This window comes from Sardina pilchardus, chromosome 21 (genome assembly GCF_963854185.1).
Source record: "Sardina pilchardus chromosome 21, fSarPil1.1, whole genome shotgun sequence".
Lineage (NCBI taxonomy): Eukaryota > Metazoa > Chordata > Actinopteri > Clupeiformes > Clupeidae > Sardina > Sardina pilchardus.
In genome coordinates, this window is record NC_085014.1 from 21385689 (window position 1) to 21412531 (window position 26843).

The 26843-nt window shown below is 42.3% G+C and overlaps 1 protein-coding gene and 1 long non-coding RNA gene across 2 annotated transcripts; both read right to left on the minus strand.

Annotated features, from left to right (window-relative positions):
- Window positions 1–1799: 1799 nt before the first annotated feature.
- On the minus strand, window positions 1800–15681 carry wdr1 (WD repeat domain 1). The gene is made up of 15 exons (XM_062524339.1): window positions 15537–15681; window positions 14472–14593; window positions 14154–14244; window positions 13748–13895; window positions 12968–13148; window positions 11100–11177; window positions 10906–10986; window positions 7355–7588; window positions 6862–6951; window positions 6140–6294; window positions 5894–5981; window positions 5456–5566; window positions 3598–3771; window positions 3328–3472; window positions 1800–2837 (listed from the first exon to the last, which is right to left on the minus strand). The coding sequence occupies exons 1-15, from the start codon at window positions 15550–15552 to the stop codon at window positions 2731–2733; spliced, it is 1821 nt and encodes a 606-aa protein (XP_062380323.1). The 5' UTR covers window positions 15553–15681; the 3' UTR covers window positions 1800–2730.
- Window positions 15682–23302: 7621 nt separating this feature from the next.
- Window positions 23303–25829, minus strand: LOC134069254 (uncharacterized). The gene is made up of 4 exons (XR_009936796.1): window positions 24729–25829; window positions 24391–24457; window positions 24041–24260; window positions 23303–23564 (listed from the first exon to the last, which is right to left on the minus strand). It is a non-coding gene; the product is annotated as an uncharacterized LOC134069254 (long non-coding RNA).
- Between the last annotated feature and the right edge of the window lie 1014 nt (window positions 25830–26843).

Sequence of the window (26843 nt, forward strand, 5' to 3'; positions counted from 1 at the left end):
TGTGAAACAACGCTAGTCATGCGCAATGCGCGCTGAACGGTCAAATTGGATACACACACATCTAGTGTATAGCCTACCTTGTGACTTGTCCCCTTACAATTATCTAACAATAAATTGTATTTAATTACGGTAGCAAAATGTTCCGTTAGGATGCTGCATAATGTTACCTCTTCTACTTACTGTTAACTGGAAGATGATTCGCGGTGCCGCACTAAATTGTGCGTAGCCAGATGAGTGCACTATTCAGAAAAAATACACCAGAATGAGATTGTTAATGTCTCTGTGCGGTAGTCTTAATTGTATTTTAATCAATCGTGCTAGACAATAAGTCTGTAAAACTAATGGCTATGCTACATACATCATTAATACATGGCGGAGCAATTACCTGGTCGTTGTGCGTGTTGGAGTCCATCCATCAGGCGAGGAAAGGTAGGCAGGCTAAGTAAAACGGTCCAAGCCACTAAAAGGACACTGTTTTCAAAGCGTAGTCATGGCTGGTTAGGCTGTCATGCTGTTCCGTGTTAGCCAAAAGTTTTGATAAGAAATTGATACAGCCCAAGCCTACGTTTCCCATGGCTCTTCCAGCAGAATTATAAAATAAACGCAGGGCGGCAACAGCAGTCATCTACCGTCATGTAGAAATATAAAAACACACACAACAGGCTATCTATCACTAATACGAATGGGTTCACTCCCTATTGTTGAACGCCTGCCCCTGACCTGGGCCTACACGCTGCTATTGGCTCTATTCTAACACTTGTTGCCTAGAAAAATGTGGAAGGACGTGAATTCAGGACGTGCAGAATCTTGCAGGCTCTTACAGGTGCATCTATATCAGTCATGATAACGTACATTTTCTCCTGTAATTTATTTCAAGTGAAACTTTCACAGCCCAATCTTAGAATCTAGAATCATTATAGTCTGGGAATACCCATACTTTGGGTACATACCCAAATTTGGAATTCGCTCTGTTGGCGAGGCAAGCCCATTGTACAATTGTGAAAGACTGGGTTCTCCAAGGCAATATTCATTATACATAAAGTGAAATAATTCAAGTTTTTTTCTTCTGTCTAAACTTGATGATTAGGCTTTACAGCTCATGGACATCACAAAATCCAGAATCTGAAAAATATTCAACAAACTAATACAATACAGAAATGTCTGTCTGAGGAGAGCTCTTATCAGCCAATAAAGACTGACAAGGTTGCCTTGCCTTCACTCTGTAAGTTTGTGCAGGGAGAGCAATGGACCTTTCTATTATGCACCTATATCATTATTATGGCTCATCTGGTTCATTGGATTTATCCGAGTCTGCCTGATTTATGTCCTCCGTCCATTCCATACATGTACAAATCTGATACCCAATTACTGTCATTAAGGCTATAGCCTACTACTTCGATATAGAATACATGTTTTTATTATTATTTTAATTTCACATGAGCAAGTCTTGAAACAAATCCAATACAGCCCAAAGATCTCATGTTCTCTTAAAACATTTCGGTCAACCTGCCACGGAAGAGTCCATGTTTGGTTAACTATCCATGAGAAAATAGAACGTCAAACAACAGTTCACATCTGCATACTTTTCCAGTGGTACAAAATATCATACAATGTGGCAAAGCCATTCTTAAAGATCCAAACAGATTCAAACTAAAAGGCCAAGCAAACGTTAATGGTGTTAACCAAATGGCAGAAGTGTGAAGAAAGTAATAGCTTTAAGATGTTTAGAGGAAAGCACATTAATGATTAACTGCATGAATGTTGACTAGAGCAGCAGGTGGATATGACTCAGTAAAGGCTGCGTTAAAAAGTGTTCATTTTTATTATTAATTATATTATGAATTACATCCACCGACTGGAAAGGGTGGAGGCATCACAACAAAAATCAGAGGAAAAAAAAAGAAAAGGAAAATAATAATAAAAAAAAATGTGAGACATAATGAGTCCAACAAAATTCATGGGAGTTCCAAACACACAGCATTTCGATTGAAGACTTGAAAACACATCATTTCTGCTCACTTTGCTCACTTTATTTCCTGTTATTGCTCCCCATATCACCCATCTTTTTTTTCCTTTTCATTCTTAATTATTTTTATTTATTTTTTTAATTTGGGATTCTGAATGGCGCAGATATGTACTGTCACCACACACACACACGAGGCAACAAAGTCCCACGCCACAGTACCCTGACCACTGATCATAGCTGGAAACAAGTGTGAACTAACAAGCATTTCCGCGGAAACAGACATAAGGCTGGTGCCTCTGGAATGTTGAGCTGAAGAAGTTTTTGTTTCATCCGTCTATTGTTTTTTTTTTTTTTTCTTTGAACATGGAAAGCTCCGAGGATCTTAAGTGCTTAACTTCATAGACTTTGCATTTGCATTTTTTTTCTTTGTGCAAATAAGTAACCAAGTACACTTTTTTTTTTGAGGAAAAAGACAGTGGGTGGTGCTTTCTCTTTTCGATGAGCTTTTCCCTTACCAAGACAGACAGTGAGAAAATAGGGGCCTGGTGACAACAGAGACCAGAAAAGAAAAAAAGGCATTACCAAAGAGAGAGAGAGAGAGAGAGAGAGAGAGAGAGAGAGAGAGAGAGAGAGAGAGAGAGAGAGAGAGAGAGAGAGAGAGAGAAAGCAGGAGGGAGAGCAGAAGAAATAACAAGACATAAGAAAAAGAGGGGTAACTTCTACAGTAGTCCTAGTCCCTGAAGATCCGGAGTGCTCTTAAATGGTCAGATTTTTAAAGTCCACTGCTTGACGCTGGCGTCGTGGGAGGTGGTCACTATAGTACGCTCATCCAGCCAAGCGATCCCGCTAACGTGGTGCAACCGGTGAGTGTCTACAGAAATGAAACAGAACAAAACAAAACAAAGAAACAAACAAACAAACAAACATGTCAATGTGGCATACCTCACGAACACTCATTTCATAGCACGTATCACTGACAGTATAAAATAGGTCAGTACATATGCATGTATGCCTCTGCAGGATATGTTTAGAGCGATGCAGAATTAGAGTACAGCAGCAGTAAGATGGAGCACCTCTGTCTAGTTATAAGAGGCTTAGGGGACTTCTGCGGAGCCCGTCCTGAAAGGAAATCCCCGTTGTGGAACCCAACACCAGGCCCAAGCAGGGCTCAAGTGTGTCACCGTACCCTGCACTATACTGCAAATGGCTGGATATTTTCCTGGATACAGTTACCCAAGAGGGATTTAAATAGCCAAGCGGGGAACCTCAACCACTGTACTTGTGTGTGTGCGTGTGTGTGCGTGCATGTGTGTGTGTGTGTGTGAGAGAGAGAGAGAGCGAGAAAGAGGATGGGTTCTTACCTGGGATCTTAATTCTCTTATCTGCATCAGTGACGGTCCACACGTACACCAGCATATCCATGCCACCACTAGCGAAATGCTCGTTATCAGGCGACCAAGCCAGGCATACCACTTTTGCATGATGCCCATAGAAATCATTTTTGACCTATTACAAAGACAACAAACCAGAAAATAATCAAAAATGGATTTAGCTTAATTGATTACAGAGCCCCAATCAATAAGTATTTATTGTAATTGATCTGCAAGGACAACACTAGCTAAAACTCTTACCGCATAGTTGTCCGCTACGGTGAAGACAGTGATGACTTTCTTCTCATCAGACACAGCCAGGAAGGCTCCGTCGTTGGAGTAGGCCATGTCCGTCACTGGCCCCTTGGCCTCCAGCACCTTGTCGTCGTCTTTCAGGGTGTTCCCCTGAATGGAGTACAGGCGTACCTTTCCATCCTGCAGGGCAGAGACAGAACATTTACCAAAGGCACAGAATTATATCCAAAGGCACAAAGTCAGAACTCACTTCAGGGATTCCACATGAAATTAACATGGAACAAAGTCAGAACCAGCACTGTCCCTTTGGAAGTCTGAAAGCGTTGTGAATCAGGATAATCTATCTATTATCTATCTATTAATGCAAGGAACATCTGTGTGTAACTCTGTCTGTCTGTCTGTCTGTCTATCTGTCCGTTCCACGCATAACTCACAAACCACTCATCTGACTGACCTAAAATTTGGCACAGGTCTCGCTAATGGCATGCGTGAGTGCAGTGCAAAGATTGTCATTTTCTGTCCAAAAACGACCAAAGATATCGTTAAATTAAGCAAAATACAATTCTATCGCTCTCTAGCCACTCCCCTTATCACTCTCACTTACTCCAGCATTGAAATTAAAAAGCCCATTTCGCTGACAAACTCACGTGTTGCCATTCATGGAAATTATGATGTCTCACTTAAGTAACGTAACGTTGCAGGCTATTCATCAACAACCACGGTTGCCTACCGCCCTCGCGGTTCTGTTGCCTGATCTCTGAACATCTAATGTAAATGCAACGTCTGTCTGTCACTCCTCCTGTTTGTTTGTCTGTAGGCCGACCACACGTAGGCAAACTCTCGAACCACTCATCCGACTGACCTCAAATTTGGTAACGTTATGTCTAATAACGATATGTCTAACGATATGTCTAATATTGCCATTAACTGCAACTCAAACGCCTTTCCCCTTCACTTTTTTACTTTGCAAAGTGAGTAAAAAGATCTACTAACTGCACGAGGCCGATTCTACATCATCACCAATTTAACATGATCTACCTGCATCAACGTAACTGGGCAACAAGTTTCTTGGAAAACATTGTTTGTTCGGGCACTGCACTAGTTACTTTGATGTATACATCTTTATGTTCATGTATCGCTTCATTATTGTTGTGGAATCATTTGAAGCTTCTCTCCGCAACCTCTCAGGTGTGAAATAGAAACAGTGGGTGTGGTCTTCTCTGGCCACGCCATTACACCCTCCCACGGTCACAGATATCTGTTCCAAGTACTCATAACCTATTTGATAAGCAAACCATTTGGCCCTGTGAAAGACGGTTCCCCTTAGCTACAGTAGCAACCTTTCAGGATCATGACCAGCCCTCGTGACCGCCTCATACAAATGAGAGAAACTGACACCGTCCTTTGTGTAAGATACTGGATTGAAGATGAATTCATTTCTCAGTTTAATTAGAGATAGGACTGATTTCCCTTTGTGAAGCCTGCCTCTCACTTAATGCACACCTTAAAGAATAAAGCCTGTTTTCCTGTTTTAACCATCATTAACCATCTTCCTGACTAAGTCTCCATGTATCTAGAAAAGCAACTTGAGCTCCTTTAACACATTTCCTAAATACAAAATCAACCATAGAACTAAGTAATATGAAAGTCTTCAATAATAAGGTTCATTATTTTCAAATAAATGAACAAAGCAAACAAAAAGTTGTTTTCTAGTACAACCTGGTATTAATTTGACACAGACTCAAAGGACAACTAAGCCTAAGCCTTCAGCCTTAAGCCTTAAAATAACAGAACCGAGAGGAAACACAAGGTCCGTGTATTGCTTTACCATAAACTGAGAGGGAGAAAAACATGGATGTCTCACCGCTCCGCCCACTGCCGCAGTTCCACCGCCGGGATGGAGAGCTCCGGCCTCCGGCTCGTAGCCCAGATTGTCCAGCGTGAACACTTTCCTCTTGTCCTTCATCAGCACCAGCTGCCAAAGGCACACACACGAGAACGAGAGTGAGCACGATTAATGAGTACACTTACAGTGCGCCGCGTCGTCACGCACATACCAGAATATCCTGCCACGGCTAGAACTGTGTCAGAAAGTACAGAAAGTTTTTTTAGGGGACCAACTTGTTTTCGTTTTTTTGTTTTTCCCCTCAAATGTACATGAAAGTTTGAAGTACTACATGAAGTTGCACTTTTTAACATGCAAAATGCAAGTAGGCTATGCTTCAAACAGTTCAGTAGTCTGCGTGAATCAGTGCATTCCAATGTAGCAAAACAAATATGACTTTCTACAAATATTTCCTACCTGACCAATGCACACAGCCATGGCAAGTCCGCCCGAGGCCACAGACACAGATTTAGGCTGGACATCCATCTTCAGGAGATCAGAGGCACTGAAACAGAGTGATCAATCAATATAAGTTTCACAGAGGGATTTCAAACAGCGTGATGTTTTTGAAGGAAAATATTAAATCTAACGTCAGTGTAATGGAGCCACAGGGACCAGGAAAACCCCTTTCCAACACACACACACACACACACACACACACACCTGTATTCTTTTTTGGTCACGTCAATGTAGCGCACTGTGTCATCCATGCTGCAGGTCACCAGCTGGTTGGAGTCGTTCACGGCCATCTTGGCTACGGAGTTACTGTGCCCTTTGCCCAAAAACTCGTCATTCACCCCGGTCTCAGCATCCCAATAATGTGCAATGCCATTGGTTAAGGACCACAACCAGCTGAGAAGACAGTTCCATTGACATTCCTTTGAAAAATAGGTCAGGACAGGTCAGGACAGATTGCAGGCCTTTTAGTTGGTTTAGGTGGTGCTTTTTTTAACTGGATCATCTCCACCCAGTTACCTGGGATTCTACTCACCTGTACTTTTCTATTTATTCATGTAGGCGTACACAATGGAAGGGACGGACAGGTAGCAGGCGTTGGTTTTGTTATCTTTGTCTTTTGTTCTCATGACCCAAACCGATACAAACATTTGTCTACACTACCAGCTAATGACTAGGCATGCTGGCATTATTGCTTGTGTTGTATTCTTTTGCACCCTAACAAACCATGTTTTTACCAATTCACTTAATACATTCTTGAGGTTATTAATTTAAATGTGGTCCAGAGCTAGGCAGCTGAAGCTGCTCAGGCGGAGACTCTCTCTCAAATATCAAAGAAAAAGCTGACAACCACGGGCCCCTCCGTCCAAGTAACATTATTGGCCGTTACTTTTAAGATTGTAATGGATCACTTAATTTCCTGAAAGGATATTGATATGTCCATCATGGCTCCCAGAGTAGATGCAGTTCCTTCCGTCACTTTTGTGGACAGTTAAGGACTGGATTGATTTGCTGTGTCCCTGTTGAGGAATAAAAAGAAATACAAAATGTTTTAGAACTCTTGCAATAACTGCACATTTCCAAAATTCCAAAGAAACCCACAATGGTTATTGCAGTAGAGTTGCAACTGGGACATAGAAGTTGGCTCTAATGACATTCCAAGCCTACGAACAGTTATGAGACTGCATGCAATTGCAAAGGAATCTGCTGAACAGGTCAGTATAAACCATTTCAAAGAGAAGAACTCGGACCGGACACTTCGATGCTAGTTCCTATTTATTCTTACTTCCCTTTTATAATCTTATCTGTCAATGAGGATTGAAGTAGCACTGACGCTTCTCACTTTGACAGCAACCAAAATACAAATTAGGAACAGGAACAAGCAACCAACTTCAAAACTAAAGAACAAGACAGGCAGCTGACCTTGATGGTGCGGATCGGGCGGTCAGGGTTGTTCTTGTCCAGGTAGTTGATGTAGCCCGACAGGGAGATGCTGAGCAGGTGGTCCTTCTGCCAGAGGCAGCCCAGCTGCTGGTCCATGACGTCGGCGCCCATGTTGAAGGTGGTGACCGCCGTGTCAGCGGCCACGTCCCACAGCTTCACCGTCTTGTCCCCGGACGCCGAGATCAGCTTGGAGCTGTCAGGGCTCCAGCTCACCTGCAGTGATAAAGAGATCACCATTATTGTTACCGTCATCATCATTATCGTTACTATCAACACCACCACCACCATCATGAAGTCATCACCATCCTCATTGCTATCAACATAATCCTAATCACCACGATCATCATTTTCACTGATGAGGATGGTGGTGATTAGGATTATTAGGATGATATTCTCATCGCTATCAACATTATCTTAATCACCACCATCATCATCATCTTCATCCCAATCTCATCACTATCAACATTGTCCTCATCACCACCATAATCATCATCATCATCACAATCTCACCACTATTAACAATCCTCATCACCACCACCTTGATCTAGAGTAGTGGGTCATCTTCCTTGCTTACTAGGGGCTAGTTCATTATCACCACCATCATCCTCCTCCTCCTCCTCCTCCTCCTCATCATCCTCATCATCCTCCTCACCATCACCACCTCTATTATGCTCTAAAGTAGTGTGTCATATTCCTATGCTTACTAGTGGCTCTCATGAGGCAGTCACTTCATTACAAAAGGAAAATGGGCTTGTATTGCATTCAAAGTGCTATGGTGTTCTATGTATTTCAAATCCCATTGCAAAGCACTGGATTGACTGGGGGGGGGGGGGGGGGGGGGGGTCAGATTATGCATAATCTCTGGGCAATAACCACAGTGATTACTGTGATACAAGTGGCAATCATATTAGAGCTTCATCAGTAGCACCACTAATAGTCTTTAGGGTAGTCTCTCGTCTCACAGGGCCAAATATGTTTGTCACTGTGTTAAACATGTTTAGGGGCACATTACAAAACAGCACCATTGCACCTGGAGCTCTCTGCTGTGAGCATTATGTAATGGAAATTGTTACAGGCGCATTCATTCTGTTTTTCTAAAAATCTAAAAATGGAAGCGTCCCTGAAGCAATTCTTACAGAACTGCTGCACGTTGACCCAGACATTTACAAATACAGCTTTGTCAAAACATCCTGCCCACCAACTAAATCACAGCAGTTTAGACTAAGTCTAGCAGTATACACAGAACATTGCCACACACACACACACACACACACACACACACACACACACACACACACACACACACACACACACACACACACACACACACACACACACACACACACACACACACACACACACACACACACACACACACACACACACACACACACACACACACACACACACACACACACAGGAAGTTGTAATTAAACACTGGTATGTCCCCCTCACCACAACAGATCATGCTATTTCTCAGAGTTCAGCATATTTGTACATTTCCTGCTTACTAGCACATTCCACACACACACAAAAAAAACATTTACACATACAGATACAATGTTAGGAAAGAAGATAATATCTGTGCCTTTTGATCAAACACATACAGGGCTCTATTATCAGGATCAACTGGGCATTGTCGCAAGTCACTCGAGCTAGTTTCTTTGGGGGCGGTCCTAGCGCAAAAGGCTATAATGACAGCTTGAAAAGTGAACATTGCGCTCAGCGCAAAGTGAAAAGGGGTTGTCTTAATTGAGTTAATTAGTCGTGGGTGTCTTTTGGGCGTAGCATGCTATAAACCAATTAGATTTCACACTCTCATTCCCTTTAAAAGCCTGGCGCATTGTTCAATGGTCTGTTGGTATTATCATGGCGGAGTTACCTGGGCGTCTACTCCAGAAGAGACCGACTTGCTCGTGCGTGAGGCATGATGGGCGGCGCGTAATGGAGACTTGGGAAGGCTAAGCCTTTCCAACTTTTATGCTGGGAAATTGTGCAAATAATGTACATGATGTGTGAATATTATTTTCTAACACGGATTGTTCCGGTCCTTGATGATGATTGGCTGAATCGCGTTCAATGCTGTTATAAAATCCAACACAAACATACACCTTGACCGCATTTCGTTAATGCACTACCACAACTTGCACAAAAGTTAAAGTGGCTGCGTCTCGATGTTGCATGGCAACCATTCATATGGAGGAAATATTTATTGGCGGAAGAATGATTATCTATGAATACGTCGACGTATAGTTACCGTTTTAGAAAAGCAATAAGCCACTCAAGTCCGTAGTTTAGGCTACTCTGATTTTAGAACAGCTAAGGGGGGTTTTAGGCACTTGCCTACGGTCTCTCGGGGGGCTTCTGACTTAAATAGATTATTTCAGAATGAACGCAGCAGCCGCAGCAGTAGCCAGAAGCCAGTTCTCACTATTGATCATTATCATTATTACATTTCCCTTGTGTGTGTGTGTATTGACACCAAATTGGCATGCCATACCGTACCCACCCAATATGCACAGCATCCCATTAACTGCCTGCCATCAGGCTATTTACAATCTTCTATTTTAAGAAAAAGTCAGTCAACACGTTATCAAAATTAACTTAATGCGCTATAGAGCTATATCCACGCGCACACATTTCGTCTGAACAGGAGAGATTACGCACGCAGGCGCGCAACTAGGCTACGTGTTGTTTTCTTTTACTCCGCTATCAGCACACAATGTGAAGCTAATTCACTAACTCAATAGCCTACTCATCATGGATATCGCAAGTTCTTTAAACAAACAAAACAGAAAGGATGAAGGATGGAGGATGGAGGCAGCTAGAGAAGTTATTCCAGATGAGCAATAACAAGGTAGACAGTTGTCAGAACACTACAGCTGTTTAATGCCAGACGTTAAAGGTATGCTAGAACAAAACTAACTGAAGGTAACTTAGCCATAGGGCTGTGTAATGTTGTCTAAATGAGCAGGTCTCTGTTAGACGTTATTGTTGTATTATTGCATGTGGATGTTGTTATGCTATGTATGCTACTTTTTGCTGACCAATACACGAACCTAAAACCGAGAAACGGACAAATATTATTTAATTATATTCGGGCTGCGCGCGCTCCTGCTGATGAAAGAAGTGCGCACTGTGCACTCTTCCATATCCCCAAGCCTCATGCGCTCATATAATAGCCTTTCAGCTATGCGCGAGTGATTTCCGACTAGGTTTTTCCTGGTCAGTGGCGCACTTACTTTCTTCATCCATATATTAGCGACTGGCGAGCTTTGCGCCGGACCACACCTCTTCTCTTCACTGACACGCCCGTTAGGGCGCAATATCATCTCCCATTTAGAGAACGTACATTTGCGCTGGACAAATGAAGGATGCGCTCGCAGAGAATAGTAATTAAAGGTTGCGCCAGTGGCGAAAGCTCATTGCCCGGTTGGCATGATAGGGCCCACAGTATAACTGTTTATACGGCTATAAATATGGAAATCATTCAGCATTCTGAAGTCTCTGGGAAGGACATTTAGACTTACGGCATAGATTCCACCCTCATGAGCTTTCTCTCCACCCAGTGTGCCAACCTTCTCACCAGTCTTGCCATCATAGATGTTGATCTGCAACGGCACAGAAAACATTAGCCAAGTCAGGTACACTTCATATAAACACTGGAGTTGCCTTGCACACAGACCAGACCTAGTCTGGCCAACGGCCTTGGAGTCCTAGTCACCTGGCCGTCAGCTCCAGCCGAGACGAATCGGTTACCGTCTGGAGAGAAGCGCACGCAGTTGACGAAGCGACTGTGGTCCTGTATGGGGGTGGAGAGGGCAGAAAGAGAAAAATGTTACCTCCCTGTGAACATGCTGACATGCACTCACTTCACACACTTTCACCACTTTTTTTTTTATTTTATTTGCCCAGCGCCCTTAAACAGAAACACTGTAATTCACTGTCGTGGTTACTGAGGTTCTGCTCACGCAGCACTCATTTTGCTGGAGTGGAAAATGTGACCGAGAAGCATAAAAAAACAGATAGGCAATACCCAGGCATTAGAGGCTTAACTGGAAGGGTTTCTGACTTTCTGTCTGACTGCACAGAGGACAGATCAAAAAGGCCTAGAAACTCTGTAGTAACAACCAATGCGTCATTTCATGAAAACAACACACAGTGCGTGTTGCTTTCTAGCAACACAGTGCGACCACAAAAATATACAACAACAAAAAGAATCACATGGCTACATGAGAAGGCCAAGAGTTACTTTCTGGACAGCTCCGCATACCTTGCTTACAGCAAGCCAACTACCCTGACAGACGACCAAGTGAGAATAGTGTAAATCAAGCACATGAGGACAGCTTTTAATGCATTCAGGCATGCGACCATCTAGATGGCAACGCATCCATGGCGACGACCAACTATGTGCTAGGTGATTAATGAGACACGCGGTCAGCTGCAGCATTCACGAACTGATAATGATCAACATTAGCGTCAATTCCTCTATAATGCAATGTATATTTTCTTATGATTATCTTATTTGTTGTTCCTCCATGCATTGTTTCTGTAATCTCGGCTTCATTGAAAATGAGGGCTACCCTCAATGACTCTCCGAGAATAAATAAAGGTTGAATGAATTACTTTTTAACAAATTACGGTCATCAAAATACAATGTAAAAATGCAGTTACTGTTGTGTCAGATTTGGAATGTAAGCAAATGAAAGAGAACAAGATTTGAAAGAGAACAAACAATATATGTTTCTTCTTGTTGCTAAAATAACATGCCAAATATATATGAAAGCTGACAACTTTCAGGAAATGAGAAAAGAGGGCCATGTTGAGTCATGTTTAGACCTGTCCAACCCGTTTAGACCTGTCCAAAAAAGGGAATCCCAGCATGTGCAGCATCCTTGCTCCCAAAACTCTTTGTCCAGTCTATGTCAGTACATCAGACACACCCAGTTTGTCATGGTTTAGGGTTTCCCCATCAGGATAGCAAGCTCAGGCAAAACTAGCATTTCAAACTGTACTGCCAGAAGATATTTGCATGGATCTGAGAGAGTGGATGCTTTTTGCTCATCAGACTTCTGTAAAAAGTGCACAATTTGGAGAGGCAACACACTAGTGTGAAGTGGTGCACTCACTGGAATTCTACTGCAGATGGACTGCCATACATAGACGCTATTGTATCACTGGGCAGTTATATAATGAGCATGAGGGAGAATAGCAGAGAAAAAAAAGGAAAAGCTGTTTGCCGAATCAGATATGGCAGCCCTTTGTTGTGCACGATATAAAGCCATTTCTGTTTAGTTTTTCTTCCTTTAAATAAGCGGAAGTGGTCGCCTGGTGCATTTTAATTACCCCCAGTATTCATTTTTCAGATTCTTCTGATTTTCATTTCATCTGGCACCAAACAAATCTCAGCCACAAATAATAAAATAAACATTCACAGTCCTAACTAAGCCAACAAAACATTTTCCATTGATTGGCTCCAGATTCCTGTCAAACCCTTAACCCCCACAAGATTCCCTGCAGATCACTAACAGAGGACACTACACAAGTCCAAGCACAAAACACTTCCTGGCTCCACATTGAGAAAGCACTCACACTCATGGTGAACTTGAACTTGAATGGTGGACCCTCGAAAAAGGTGCAGCAACTGTCATCTGCGCCAGTGACCAAGCGATAAGGACGAGACTGTTTAATATCCACCGTGTTGATGACCTTACTGTGGCCTACAATCTCACCCACTGAAGAGCCACTGTCCCATAAGAACACAGCCCCAAACCTGTCAAGACACAGACACAGACACGAATACACACACATTGTTATTGTCAAATCACTTCCACTAAGGAAGTACAATTTCATCAGTATTTGTGTGACGATTTGTGTATCAGGGTGATGTTGCTGGGCAACCACAAAACCGATTTCATGGGTGATTGGGTTTAATTTGCCTACTAATGATTAAACAAATAATGCTCAATATCAATGGGAATGTACCTAATGCATTTTAAGAAACTACACGCCAACATCATTCAAAAAGTTGCCTGGAGTATCAGCTTTACATCCAGAAATACTAACAGGGAGGCTACAACAGGCACGTAACTGAAGCGTTCCGTTCGAGTAGCATCTGCTGCAACAATCAGCTTCCATAATGATCAATGGAACTGGCCACACCAGATGTGGTGGCAGCACGTACATCCGAACAAATCCTTCCTCTAAAACTATTTTTACGCTATATATGCGAACTGAGAACTTTGGTTGCGGACTTGGTGTAGCCCGACTTGGTGTAGTGTATTCATTCTGCAGGAATGTCTCAAATCCTGATTTAGCTGCAGCTTCCAGACAGAGTGCAGGCCTCCTGAACATGCTGATAATTGGACTCACTTCTCTCTGCCTTCTCCCACCACAGCAATTCTCTTGCTGTCCTCCGTCCAGGCGATGTCCTTGATTTTGCCTCCGAAGGGCTGGTACTCATACTTCAGTAGGTGCTCCTTCTGGGTAGTGTCCCAGATTCTAATCTTACCCGAAACGTCTGTGGGAAGCAGTTAGATTTTTTTTTTACCAATCCATGTACCCTCACAGCAAAATGTATAGATTATGTAGCAACGTACTGAACATCTCTGTTCTCTAATAACTGTTAAAGTACAGGTGACCTGCACTTATTGTAGTTAGAAAAACAGCAATCGTGGCATTTAGTCTGCTAGTTGCCCCACACCAAAACCAATCAAATGATAAATGATTTTAAGTTACAAAGTAGATCCTTAAGATACCAAAGCAGAACCTTACATACCTCCAGATGCGATGTAGAAACCACTGGGGGAATACTTGGCTACAATGACTTGATGAGGATGCTCTGTGTAGATATCAGCAATTGCGGGGTTCTGAAACAAGGCAAGGTCAAGCAACAAGATGAGCAATTAATCAGGATTTAAGACAATTAAGATTTAAATTCTTAACAAGATAAAGGCTCGGTTAAATGACCTTAGATTACTGTCAGGCCAATAGAGCTATGACAACAACCAACTATTTGAGATATCTAAAAGTATCCAGTGACACATCCTGGTGGGCATTACATCAGATATTATATTTAAAAGGTGGGCATCATTACATCAATATTTCTGATGATTACGCTCTTCCCGTTGGTGTACAAGAAATTGTTGCCTTTGGGGTCTCCACCGATAATCTTGGCGACTCCTCTCTCCATCTGCGGGAGACTGGCGAAGACGTGCTCTGATACAGGGGAAAATCATTAATGTCAAGTAATGTAGACGCTATACTGACAGACACGAAGAGGCCACTTGGCAGCCAAATTAAGATATTGAAAACAAGACTGGGTGTAATAACATTATGCAGGTAGCTACACTGGCCCAATTTCCCACATAACAAGTGCCAAAAACGGGAGACGTTGTCAATCCAGTGGACAATCAGCATGTCTTCAAGCACTGCGTGATTAATTGAACTCGGAAAACATGCTGTGCAGCTAATGAAAAGAGCTGCTACAGTCTCAAGGCACCAAAATAAGTAGCTAATCACATATCTCTACACGCTACACTGGCTGACTTGCTTGCTTGCTACACACTCACAGCCAAAGCAATTGTCACTGACAGTTTAGCTAACGCTAGCGTTACATTTACTTGGTCAATGAGGAACTAACACGCGGCAATAATGCTCTTCTCTACTCTTATGGGTCATTAAATCTAACCAAGGGCCTTGTATCCACACCAGTATCATAACTGCACTAAAATGTTAGTGCATTTCTAACTTAGTATCTACTAGCATCAACCATTCCATCCAGTCGCAAACTCCCCCTCCTATCATAACAATGTGTCTCCACATTTCCGCATCAGTCGGAATAGCGATTACGGTCATGTTTCTTTTCACACCCAGTCTTTCGCATATATACAAAGCTATTTTCTTAGTGCTAAGCCATGCCCGGTCAGGGGCAATGATATGCTTAGTTTGCTATGTACTGAACATGATTTTGGTCGACAACATTTGGATAAACCTGTGACCGACATGGGCGAGGTTTCCAGCCGCTGAAGCTAGCTAGCTGAATTGGTGTCTAGGCGAGTTGATCAAAACCTGTCAAGACGTTAATACGCACACAAAGGCTTCCCATTGTTGAATGAAATCTGGGGATGGGAGACATAGACATGGATTTAATGGGACTTACTCAATTCGTATGCCATGTTGGCGAGTTTTTGCTGTAATATCCTCGAATGAATGGAACAGTGAGCCTCCCCAGTCCTCGAGTCCCTGTCACCGGCGGGTCTAGACTCTCCTAATCCCACAAACACGGAAGCAAACGCCGCTCTCGGTATGCTTGGCTTTGCCCATATATAGTAAAGTCGGCCTCCACGCGAGCAGCTGTCGCCCTCACCAGGCTTGCGCTCACTTGCCTATTGAGGAAATGACGTTTACTGCATAAAGATGCTGCAAACGCCCAAACTTGAAATTGACTGTGATGCTAAATCATTCAAAGAATGTAAGATAGGCGAATTTATTAATGTAGCCTTATCATGCTGAAGCGAAATGTTACTGTTATTTTGGAAGAGTAGACGTAAATGCAAGGATTGATCACCTACTAGAAATAGGTCTATTTTAATGTCTGTGGTCTATGCTACCGTTTTTGTCACCCCATTAAAAGATATTGTTCTCAAATGTAGGCTACTTGCCTGCAGGGGCGTACATTATAGCCAGAAGTGACTGTTTTCATAGGTGGCACATACCCAGGTGAGGGGCGCGCAGAGACATTACACCCAGACAGCAAAATCATTATGGCCCAAATTTGGCTTGCTGTTTTGGCAGAGTTTTGTAAGGATGTGGGCCATAAATGGCCCAAATTTGGCATGCCAGAATCAAAACAAAGGTAGGCCAAAACTCGCCCAAAAGTGGCATTCCAAAATATGACCATAACTGCCCCAAATCCAGCCAAAAACGTGCCAAAACCTAAACGAGGCCAAAATTATGCCAAATGGTTGCTGCTTCATTAAAATTCCTCTTAAAAAATATTTAAATGTTTAATCCACTATTATGTTTATGTGAGTTTATTGATAATAATTATTAATTGCTATGTCCTATATTAACTAGGATCATAAGGTTTATTTATATTGTGTATGTCTATATACAGTAGGTTTGTTAAAAAAAAAAACAAGAAGATTAAATGCATTTCATGGTAATTTGATTTATTTATGAAATGATCAAATTATTTGATTCAATTCATTCATCGGCTGGTGGCTGGCGTTTTTTCAGGGCATGGCTCTCTCACAGCGTCTGTAATCATACAAGCATAACAAAATGAGTTAAGATTTGGAAGCATATACAGTAAAAAACTACCAACTTTTCAACTGAATGTCAGCAACATGAATATAAAGGTACCGCCATCAGCAGGCTGCTGTAATGGTGACACAATCCACCACCTGTAACTAGACAGCTACATGGGTCCGCAAGTGAAGCACTCTGTTCACAGAGCATGAAAATAGTTTTAGAAGACTAGTCTAATTTATTTCAAACATACTGTACCTGCCGCTATCACATCTAGTGCACAGTGTAGTCTTCCAGTAAATATAATGAGGGTTTAAGACATGCTGGCAAAGACCTGTTACTTTAAAAATAAAAACTGTTTTCATAGGTGGCCCCTACCCAGGTGAGGGGCGCGCAGAGACATTAGGTGGGGCGTAAATTACGTTGAAATCTAAACACACATAGCCTAACAGTGTTCTCAAAGTGAACGTGATCAGTGCCTATTTTTGATCTGGGTTATATTGTTGGCCTACAAATCACGTGAAGTAGGCCCACTTGATTATACTGTGTTGGCAGAAGTAAAGGCCTAAGCTGAAAAATATCCTTTGGACAGACATCAAAAACCTTGATCAGTGAGGAACAGGAGTTATCATTTCCACTAAATTTGCTGTGGAAATATAGTCATTTCTCCGATGGCGAGTCCATAATGTGCGCTGGCTGCGTTTTGACGGGTGTAGGCCTAATGTGAGCCTCATGCAAGACGGCGGGGCTTGGACTTGAACATGGAAACAGTTTCATCATAACTTAAGCTGTTGTGGTTGAGTGGATGAAGTTGATAAGCTTGAAAGTAAAGCCTATTCAGCGGGAACTATTTTAGGTGTGCCAGGCACACCCATGGCTACGCCACTTCTTATTCATGGGTTTGTTTCATCAGATCCCAATTTCCACAGGTGTATTAATCAAGCACCATGCAGTCTTCATTCATAATAGGTGCTTGACTTTCTGCACCTGTAGAAAGGGACCTGATGAAACCCATGAATAACCTACCTTAGCCAACTTGTAAAATTATTGCCTCTTAAAGGCCCGATCACATTATAAGCGGCATGCGCTGCGCTCACCGCTAGGTTGCTCTTGGTTGAGATAACGTTCTACGATTTTTGTTGCTGTTACCGCTCCTATTTCTATGGTTACTGCTGGGCTCCGCGCAAAAGACCATTCACTTACAGCGCGCATGTTGAAACATGTTGAACTTTGACCGCGGCAAGCGCAACAGCGGCAAAGCGGCAAAATGCCGCCGGCGCTGCGCTTTGCTGAGCACAGCGGCAGAGCCGCTTTTGCGCTCTCAACCCATTGAAAGTAATGGTTTTCATAGCGCATGCCGCTTATAATGTGATCGGGCCTTTTGGCTATGCACATTTTTATGACCACTGCGCAGTGAAGCAGCGTTTAGTTTAGGCAGATTTTAAAATATATATCATATGTTGGTCTTAAGGGGCCATGTCATTGCATCCTAACCACTAATTTGATGTATAGCGCCACCTAGTTAAACATGAAAAAGCAAAAATGAGGTGTTGTAATCGCAGGTACAGTATTTCTGACCTGACATGGTCAAAACTGCACGAAATTGGCAGTGCATGATTGCTGCTGCCTCGGCCTCGTGGCCGAACAACACCTGTGGGAATACCCATTAACAACCCCACTCTCACTCGTGCAATATTACTTAAATAATGATTTACGGCTGTAGGAAAGAGGGAGTGCACCCATAGATATACTGTATAAAGCTAGATCCCGCATTGGGCTTTAGAACGTACGTAAATGGCAGCGCCATCTTGGTGGGGGCAAGCATTCGACCGGAATCGGAAATGAAGCGATGTCGCATAGTAACGGTCGAACACCGGATTAGCCATATAAGAGAATAAGCCAACAGCTGTAGAATACGTCATCCAGATCAGTTGGCTACAACGGAGAACTTTTCCTAGGTAGTAACGAATCGCGATAGTTATCCGCTACAAAATGACTAAAACGTGTGCAGCACTGGGTTGCAGTAATCGAAGAACAGTGGAAAACCGGTCAAAGGGCATCGCTTTATCTATGAGTGCACCTATGTTCCCCGGGTCCTATGTTCCCCCCCTTTGTATGGGACCGGGGGACATAGGACCCTTTTTTTTCTCTTAAATTTGAAAAAGGGTCTTATGTTCCCCGTTTTTCACAAAAAGGGTCCTATATTCCCCGGTATGTATTGCGACCGGGGATCATAGGACAATTTTGGGGGCAACCGAGGAACATAGGACCTGGGGAACATAGGGATGACACTGCCTTGGGGTAGGCCTAGCCCATCAAGCCAGATGCCATATTTAAAGTGCAACATTTTCTATTGGACTTTGAAGAGAATGTGGCTCTTTATTTGGCAAATCGAAGCCGACAAGGAACTGAACTCAATTTTTCTAAACAGTATGCTGCTAAATTAATATAGTTAGTTAGACTACATAACATGTAGCTGAATGACTATTCCTGCCTGATAAAAAAGTTTCATTCTACTGTCTTGTGGTTGGAGGAATGAGGTGACTCTGACGGAGCTGCAAGCAGGGCTTGCCCCACATGGCCCAGTGATGGGCCCAGTAGCTGACTCCATGACCTCCACCTCACCCAGGCTCCTCCCGAGGTCAATTCAATAAGACAGGACACTTGCACACCACGTTCAGAACAGGGTGTCGTTCATTTTCTTACAGGCGCCGAGTTTATGACAACGTCACAATGGCCACAATACATTGTTAGATTTTGTATAAGTTCAGTGTTGCAGCAGGACAGCTTCCCTGCAGCACATAGTCTATGATGCCCACGGCAAAGAAGCCCACACACTTGCCAAAGCTTCACCCAACAGACTCACTGGCAGCCACGCCCTGTCGGCTGTCTTTGGTGAGGAATGGGGTGACTGGGAAGGAGCTGCAAGCAGGACTCACCCCACATGGCCCAGTGACGGGCCCAGCACCTGACTCCATGACCTCCGCCTCGCCCAGGCTCCTCCCGAGGCTGCACGCCACAAACTACCTTACATCTGCCGTGCTTCTAGGAGATCTTAAACCACAGCCTCCTGCAGACAGGATGCCCAAGAACCCAAGTGCCCGAAAACGGGGAAGCATCGCAAACGGAATCACTTTCCAATCGACACAGGGTGAGGCGGTCCCTGCAGAAGAACCGTCTCAAATTGTACCCCTGGGACCGGTTTCTACACCACAGCCCCCAGCGGCACCCACTGACGTAGGGAGGCACCTAGGAAGGGACAATCGTGACACCTCAGACGTCAGTCTGGGCACACAAGGAGCACACTACCCTTCTAGGATGATAGAATGTGTGTCAGTGGTAACTTGGGTTTGGACAGGTAGGCTATAGTTAACTAAGTAAGTGTCCATTTAACATGCACCCCTGAGCATGCGTCACGGCACCCATTTTGAAAACCCCTGGCATAGACAGTAAAATGAATGAGCTCGCTGAATTGCAAATGGACTGCACACTCAAGTTGTAACACAGTGAACTGTCTTTGGACACATTTTGGCTGCGTGTGGGTCAGGAATATCCTTCACTTTCAGAGAGTGCTATAAATGTGCTGATCCAATTCCCCACCTCCTACCTCTGTGAACTGGCTTTCTCCTCTCTCACATACATGAAGAATAAACTGAGGCAAAGGCAGTTGAACAGGACCTCCGTGTTGCACTGTCCACTATCCCTACTCGTATCAACAAACTCTGCAGTCAGAGACAGGCACATGTGTCATTAAAATGATAAGTTGTCTGGACTGGAGACAACCAGTGTAACTATTTTGTGAATTTTATGTTGAAGTTTTGTTCTTGATATGTTTTGTTACTGCCAGCCAATTTATCAATTATTACCTGTATGGCTGTGATATAGTTGTGAGAGGGACAGAGGTTGTCTGTTCATATTCAGTTCACCATTTATTCATAAGTTCAATTAAATGAGTTGAGTGAGTTCATTTGAATAAAATAAAATGAGATAGTAACTTCACCTTATCATAGTATTGTCTATAATGAAAGCAGTTATGGTGTATCCAACATCACAATGGTTAAATAAAATGGCATGCAGTACAAATATGGCACAAAGGAGGTTGAGAGTAAAAGTAAAAAAATAGGGGTGCCGTAAGACAGAACCCTAACCCTAACTCTAACCCAGTTCAGCGCCGAAAGTGTCAAAGCCATGACGTTTATGTAAGGGATAATCAACGACACGCCGTGCATTTCTAGGAAAATAATGCACATTCGAAGTGGTAATAAGGACCCGACGCCGCAGTCACTGTATTCCAAAGTGTCCAGCTAGCACGTCGTTGCAAATGGGAATCAAATAACTCAAGGTTTTTTATAATTATTTCTTGTAACCTTTACATTCACATGGAGTACAAATATCAATACAAACTAGAAAACGTAATTTCGAGGAAATTAGATAGATAGATAGAATAGATAGAAATACTTTATTCATCCCCAAGGGGAAATTGCAGTGTTTCAGCAGCATACAAACACAACATTCAACAAAAACATACAAACATGCATACATACAGAAAATTATTTAAAATGTTATTCCTATCTCTCTGCCCAGATGGGAGTCATTATAAAGTGCTATTGCAGTAGGTAAAAAAGTCTTTCTGTATCTGTCTTTCTTACAGCTTAGTTGACGTAGCCTCCAACTGAAAATACTTTTTTGTTTTACCAGTACATTGTGTAGTGGATGAGTGGTATTGTCCAATATATTGAACAGTTTGTGCAGCATCCTTCTCTCCACCACCAGCTCTAGGGCTGACCCCAAAACCAAGCCGGTTCCGTATCATTGGTCCGATATCCCATAAGTCCGACATCTCATTAGTCCGAAAATGAACCATTGACCAGAGATCCCATTAGTCCGACATCCCATTGGTCCGAAAAAAAGAAGCCCATTGGTCCGACATCTCATTAGTCCGACCATACAATACATAAACAAATCCAGACTTTGGTCTATTTCCTAAAAACTCCGTCTACCCAAGGGGGCAGGCATATTCCCGGAAGTAGAAACACGAAATGAGCTGGTGATCAACACTCTGCTAACTCCCTTGGACGGCCATAGACTTTCAGATTTTTACGATCCCATAACTTCATGTAACATGTGCCCTTTGTCTCCCTTATAGCTTCTGTGTATTCTATATAGGGTATCGAAGTCAAAATTAATTCACTGTTTCCCCGTATATTACGTTGGTTTCCCGTAAAGAAGTATTTTAGCATGTCGGTTGTAGGGAAGCTAACGTTCGACGTCACATTTCCCGTAATGTCTGGATCAGAAGCTCAGTGTTGGCTGTTAGAGCTATGTGTTAGAGCTCAGTCCAGCCTGCACGAAAACCATGACGGAAAGTCATTCACAAGATCAGTGAAAAAGCGTATAGCCCACGGTAGCCTACTGTTTGATAGGGTAAAGCATTACCTATAGGCAAGACAACATAATATTAATATTAAAAACGAACGTTGGAAAAGAAGACTCAAACTTTTTTCTCCTCCATTAATGTTTTGAAGATGATCATGTGTGGTAGTTTTCAACATGAACACGACATGATATCGTCTACTCTGCTTGATATAATGAATGTTCAACGTAATAAATACATACATAAATAAATGTTTAACTTTAATGACTGATCACTGTTTATTTATTACTAGAGCTTAATAAATAGTAATAAGTGATAACAAATTCAGTAGTGTGTTGCCTCCACTGCGGAAATACTGCACTTACCTTTAACCTCTTAATGCAGATGGAGATTCTTGCCAAATTTTGAACAAATTTTGAACGATTTGTTTTTATACAATAACAGTCATTATGCCAAGTTCCACGGGCAGCACAATGATCACTCAGGGCTTAAATTAAAGACACATGACATGGGCCAAGATATAGATTTACCTTCAGGATTTTATTTACTTCATGAAGTTTCTTTTTCACAACATCATATACAAAAAATAAAAGTTGCCTATTGTTTTTGAGGTTTACTGTCGTAGAGTTTACAGTATGTGCAGGTCATGCATTTCCTGATTCATCATGGTCTTGGGAGGTACTGCACAACGTTTGGAGCAGACATATAGATGTATGTACTGTAGGTGCTACACAGCAATTCCTAATAGGTGCATTTAGGCATTCTCAAGTGTCCAAAACCTCTCAAAACTCCAAAAAACAAAAATGTGTCTGTCACTATTTATCTGTGTGTGTTGCTTTGATATTGTGTCACAGTACAGACACCCAGATAGCAATAGGTCAGTGGCCCACTGGCGGCCCACCAGCGGCAGAGTTGGCGGTCCAACGGCGGTACCCACCAGTGGCCCGCTGGAGTTTTGCTCATCGGTTCTCTAGCGGTCCACCGGCGGCTCAGAAGCGGCTCCAGATAAAGGGCCACCCTTTTGCCGCTTACTACCCACCAGCTTCTAATTGGCCTTATTTATGGCCTTAATAATTAAAATTATGTACTAAAATATAGCAATAATACATTATAACACTTTCCATTTGCCCTCAATCAGAACAATTTACAATTATTTACAGGGCTTACCAAAGTTACCAAATTTACTAAGGTGAAGACAATGCCTGCTGATGAGAAACCTATAAATGTATTCTGTAATTTAATAATCCAATATAAAACCATTTATCCTCAGCAACTATCACACAGACTCACCACACATAGTATTAGGTTCAATACATTTTGTTTATTTATTTCTTTTACATGCTCATTTACATGCTTTATTTCTTCTACATGCTTAAACAATGTATTAAAATTATTTTTAATAATGATATTAATATGCAACACACTCTTCAGGTGTAAGGACTTAAAAGCCACCTTTCCTGCTGCACCAGTCTAATTAATTTGGAGCGCCAGGGACCTCCTCAAAGCCCGGCCCAGCATCCTCTTTACAGCATCTCGGTGGTTTTCCCTCCCAAGTATGTTCACCTGAAATACAAAGACCAAAATTACAATGGCATAACTTCCAGTCAAACATCTTAGCTGTTTTCAGCTTAAGCTGTTTTGCTATTTCATGCACAACCATCAAATACAGAGGGTATATATGATGACAAAAAGTGACAACATGTCATGTATCAAGCACACAACGCTCCACTTGGGAATGAGATTCAAGTTTAACAACACTCAAGGAGTTGAATAACGTGGCTCTCAATATATGATGTCTGTTCCCCAAAAATTTAGTGGGGAAGGGAAAAGAGATGTGAAATGCGACAGTTGTTTCAGATAACAATGGCTACTCACATGGTCTCACTTCTCGACACCCATTCCGTGATTTGAATAGTATTTTTGAATCAGTGAGTAAGTCCACATTAAAGCAAGGCAGAGCCACATTCATTACGAGAGCCAGGCTAGGACTTTTATGCCTACAATAATCACATGGCAAAACACTTAAAAAACAGACATACCAGTTGATTTTTCAGGTCCGCATCGGATGCAAGCCGCCTCTCCAACTCGTCCAGGTCCTCAACATTACTCAATGGCCTGTTGTTGTCCTCCACGAGGCCAAGATCCGCCACACCACCACCACCTAGCTTCTGCAGCATAGATGTGTTCACAGCCACCTGCTGCTTTACCCCAGCTCCTCCTCAATTGTTCGGAAGTGCTGCAGAACAAGTCTGTAAAAATCTATGAATCAAAATGAATAGATTGGAATTGGCATGACACAAAAAGTAAAGATGCAAAGAAGTTGTGACAGACATTCATGGCTTGTGTCTCCCTTGATATTGGTGCCAGATTAATGAAAATGCAGTTCTACCTTGCTGGGGTGTTATTGGCAGCGCTGTGAGCGAATTTGACGGAGGTGTAGGTCTGACTGGTAAACTCTGTTGAACAGATTAGAAATGAAAAGGCGTATTTAGTGAGATGATTACTGCAATGGCAGGGTTCATACAAAAAAATTGAGCTGAATTTACTACCTTTTCACTACCATCAACATGTTTTCTACTACAAAAGCAAAAGGTGAAGAGTAATGTAATGCAATACCTTTCCAAAACACAATAACACATTTAAGAACAGGATTTAACAATGAACCAAGCTACTGGCATTTGAACAGGGGTGTGTAGGCTGTCAATAGGCACTGTATTATGTATTTACCGGCATGGCTGGAGTTGATGAAGCTTGCTGGGTGGCGGTGCTGGCAAAGGTGTAGTGGTCTGACTGGTAAACTCTGTTGAACAGATTGGATATGAAAAGACGTGTTTAGTGAGATGATTACTGCAGTGGTATGACACCTGGCACATGCTAACTAGCGCCTAAAGTACAAACACTTCTAAAGGATATTTCCACTTAATTTTCAGACAAACCAAGCAAGGGACCACATTTACAGACTCTACAAATACTAACCATGATATCCATGTTTTATTTAAATGACTTGAAAGAGATCGTCAGGTATAAATGCACCATACAGTAGTGGTCAGTTCATTCATTCAGATGCTGTTACATGCTAACTAGCGCCTAAAGTACAAACACTTCTAAAGGATATTTCTACTTAATTCTCAGACAAACCAGGCTAGGGACCACATGTACAGACCCTATAAATACTAACCATGATGTCCGTTTTTTATTCAAATGTCTTGAAAGAGATCGTCAGGTATAAATGCACCATGCTAGTGTGGCCAGTTCATTCATTCACATGCTGTTACATGCTAACTGGCGCCTAGAGTACAAACACTACTAAAGGATATAACACTTCTAATAATTTACAATCTACTGATAAATACTGACGGTCGACATTACGATTGACGTTAGTGAAACTATAATGAACAGTAAAAAGTTAGCCTGTCTGCCTCTAACGGTTTTCTTTTGCTATCCACTTCAGACTTTAGCCATAGCTAGACTTTAGCGAGTCTAACGCTTTATTAATCTATTCGATGTAGGTTTTTAAAAACGTGATCATCGACTTAACAGTACAGAAATACCATTTTGCAAGAAATTAGTGATTCAGACAAAGACTAAAAATATGTTTAAAAAAGAATCAGATTGTACTTACAAGATCCAAGAAATCGCAGTCAGTCGAGGTCGAATGGCAAAATATCTGTATGAACATCTATCAGACGAGTTACAACAATGTTCAGGGCGGCCAACGTCACAAAATGAGTTTGAGTCTGCGCAGTACGATGAACAGGAAACGATTTTTTGTTTCAGCCCCCTCTCATTGAGAACGACGGAGTCTGTTTGTCCATTTCTTTTAGGTCTATGCGTCTACCACTGTTTACAGTTAGAGTGATGTGACGCTATTTGTAGTATGATTTCAATAGCAGGGACATAGGCTAGTGGATGGGTGCGTGACTGTCATGCAGGTGACCCAGGCTCACATCCCGCGATGAACTTCATCTAGCATGAGATGTGTTTTATATTTTTGCAAACGAACATCAAAGCAAACGTGTTTCAGTCGTATACAAAACCACAAATTAGCCTACATTCCAACATAGCTAAACGTATAGGACAATGAACTCTTACCTTTATGTTCTAGGCTACAAGTTATCCACAGTTAGTCACAGTTATTTCCATCGTGCGTTCTTCTCGATATGAGCTAGAAATAGAGCCTTGCCATATTCTTCTATCACACAGGTCTGACTAAATTCAAAGTTTCACTCCAGAAACTCGTTTTAATTTGTGCATAGTCCTGGCTTCCCAAAATGTCGCACAACACACTGCCACATTGGTTTAGGTGCCATTTCTTAAATATTACATTGTTTAATTGCATATAATAACTCTGTTCTCATGTAATATCATTGTATGTATATGTAGCCTACTTATTTCTATGTATTTTTTTTATATGCACGCGCACCCGCGCACCTTACCCGAATGCGCTATGATGGGGGCGGTCTGAAGAGGGTAGCAAGTGCGTGTGAGATTTTGAATCTGTGGCGCCAGTAGGCCTAGCCTACTCAGTGCTGCGGCAACGAGTGTTTGTAAATGTTTTCCTTCGAGTTTGAAACTAACAACAATACCGAGTAAACGTACTTTCACATTAGTTAAACGCTGTGCGCAGTTTGGACCGTTGCGTTACCAAACAGAGGGCGCACGAAGAGAAAAAGCCGAATTCGGGGACTGCTGGTGCATTCACCAGATTTGGTGAGATCGATTGCTTTTCTGTGTTTTCATATTGCTTGGTCTAGCAGAGAGACAGCAATCGCGTTTTCCCTTTTTTCTGAGCATTATATTTTTTTGATTGCTGCGGGACGTTTTGTCGGCAGCGGCCCTTTA

What these genes read in the sequence shown, in the direction of transcription:
- wdr1 (XM_062524339.1), bottom strand. An exon ending in TTTCTACATCGCATCTGGAG is followed by an intron (nt 13,896 to 14,153) that starts GTATGTAAGGTT and finishes TGCTTCCCACAG; the next exon opens with ACGTTTCGGGTAAGATTAGA. An exon ending in TGGCTGTGTGCATTGGTCAG is followed by an intron (nt 5,567 to 5,893) that starts GTAGGAAATATT and finishes TGCCTTTGGCAG; the next exon opens with CTGGTGCTGATGAAGGACAA.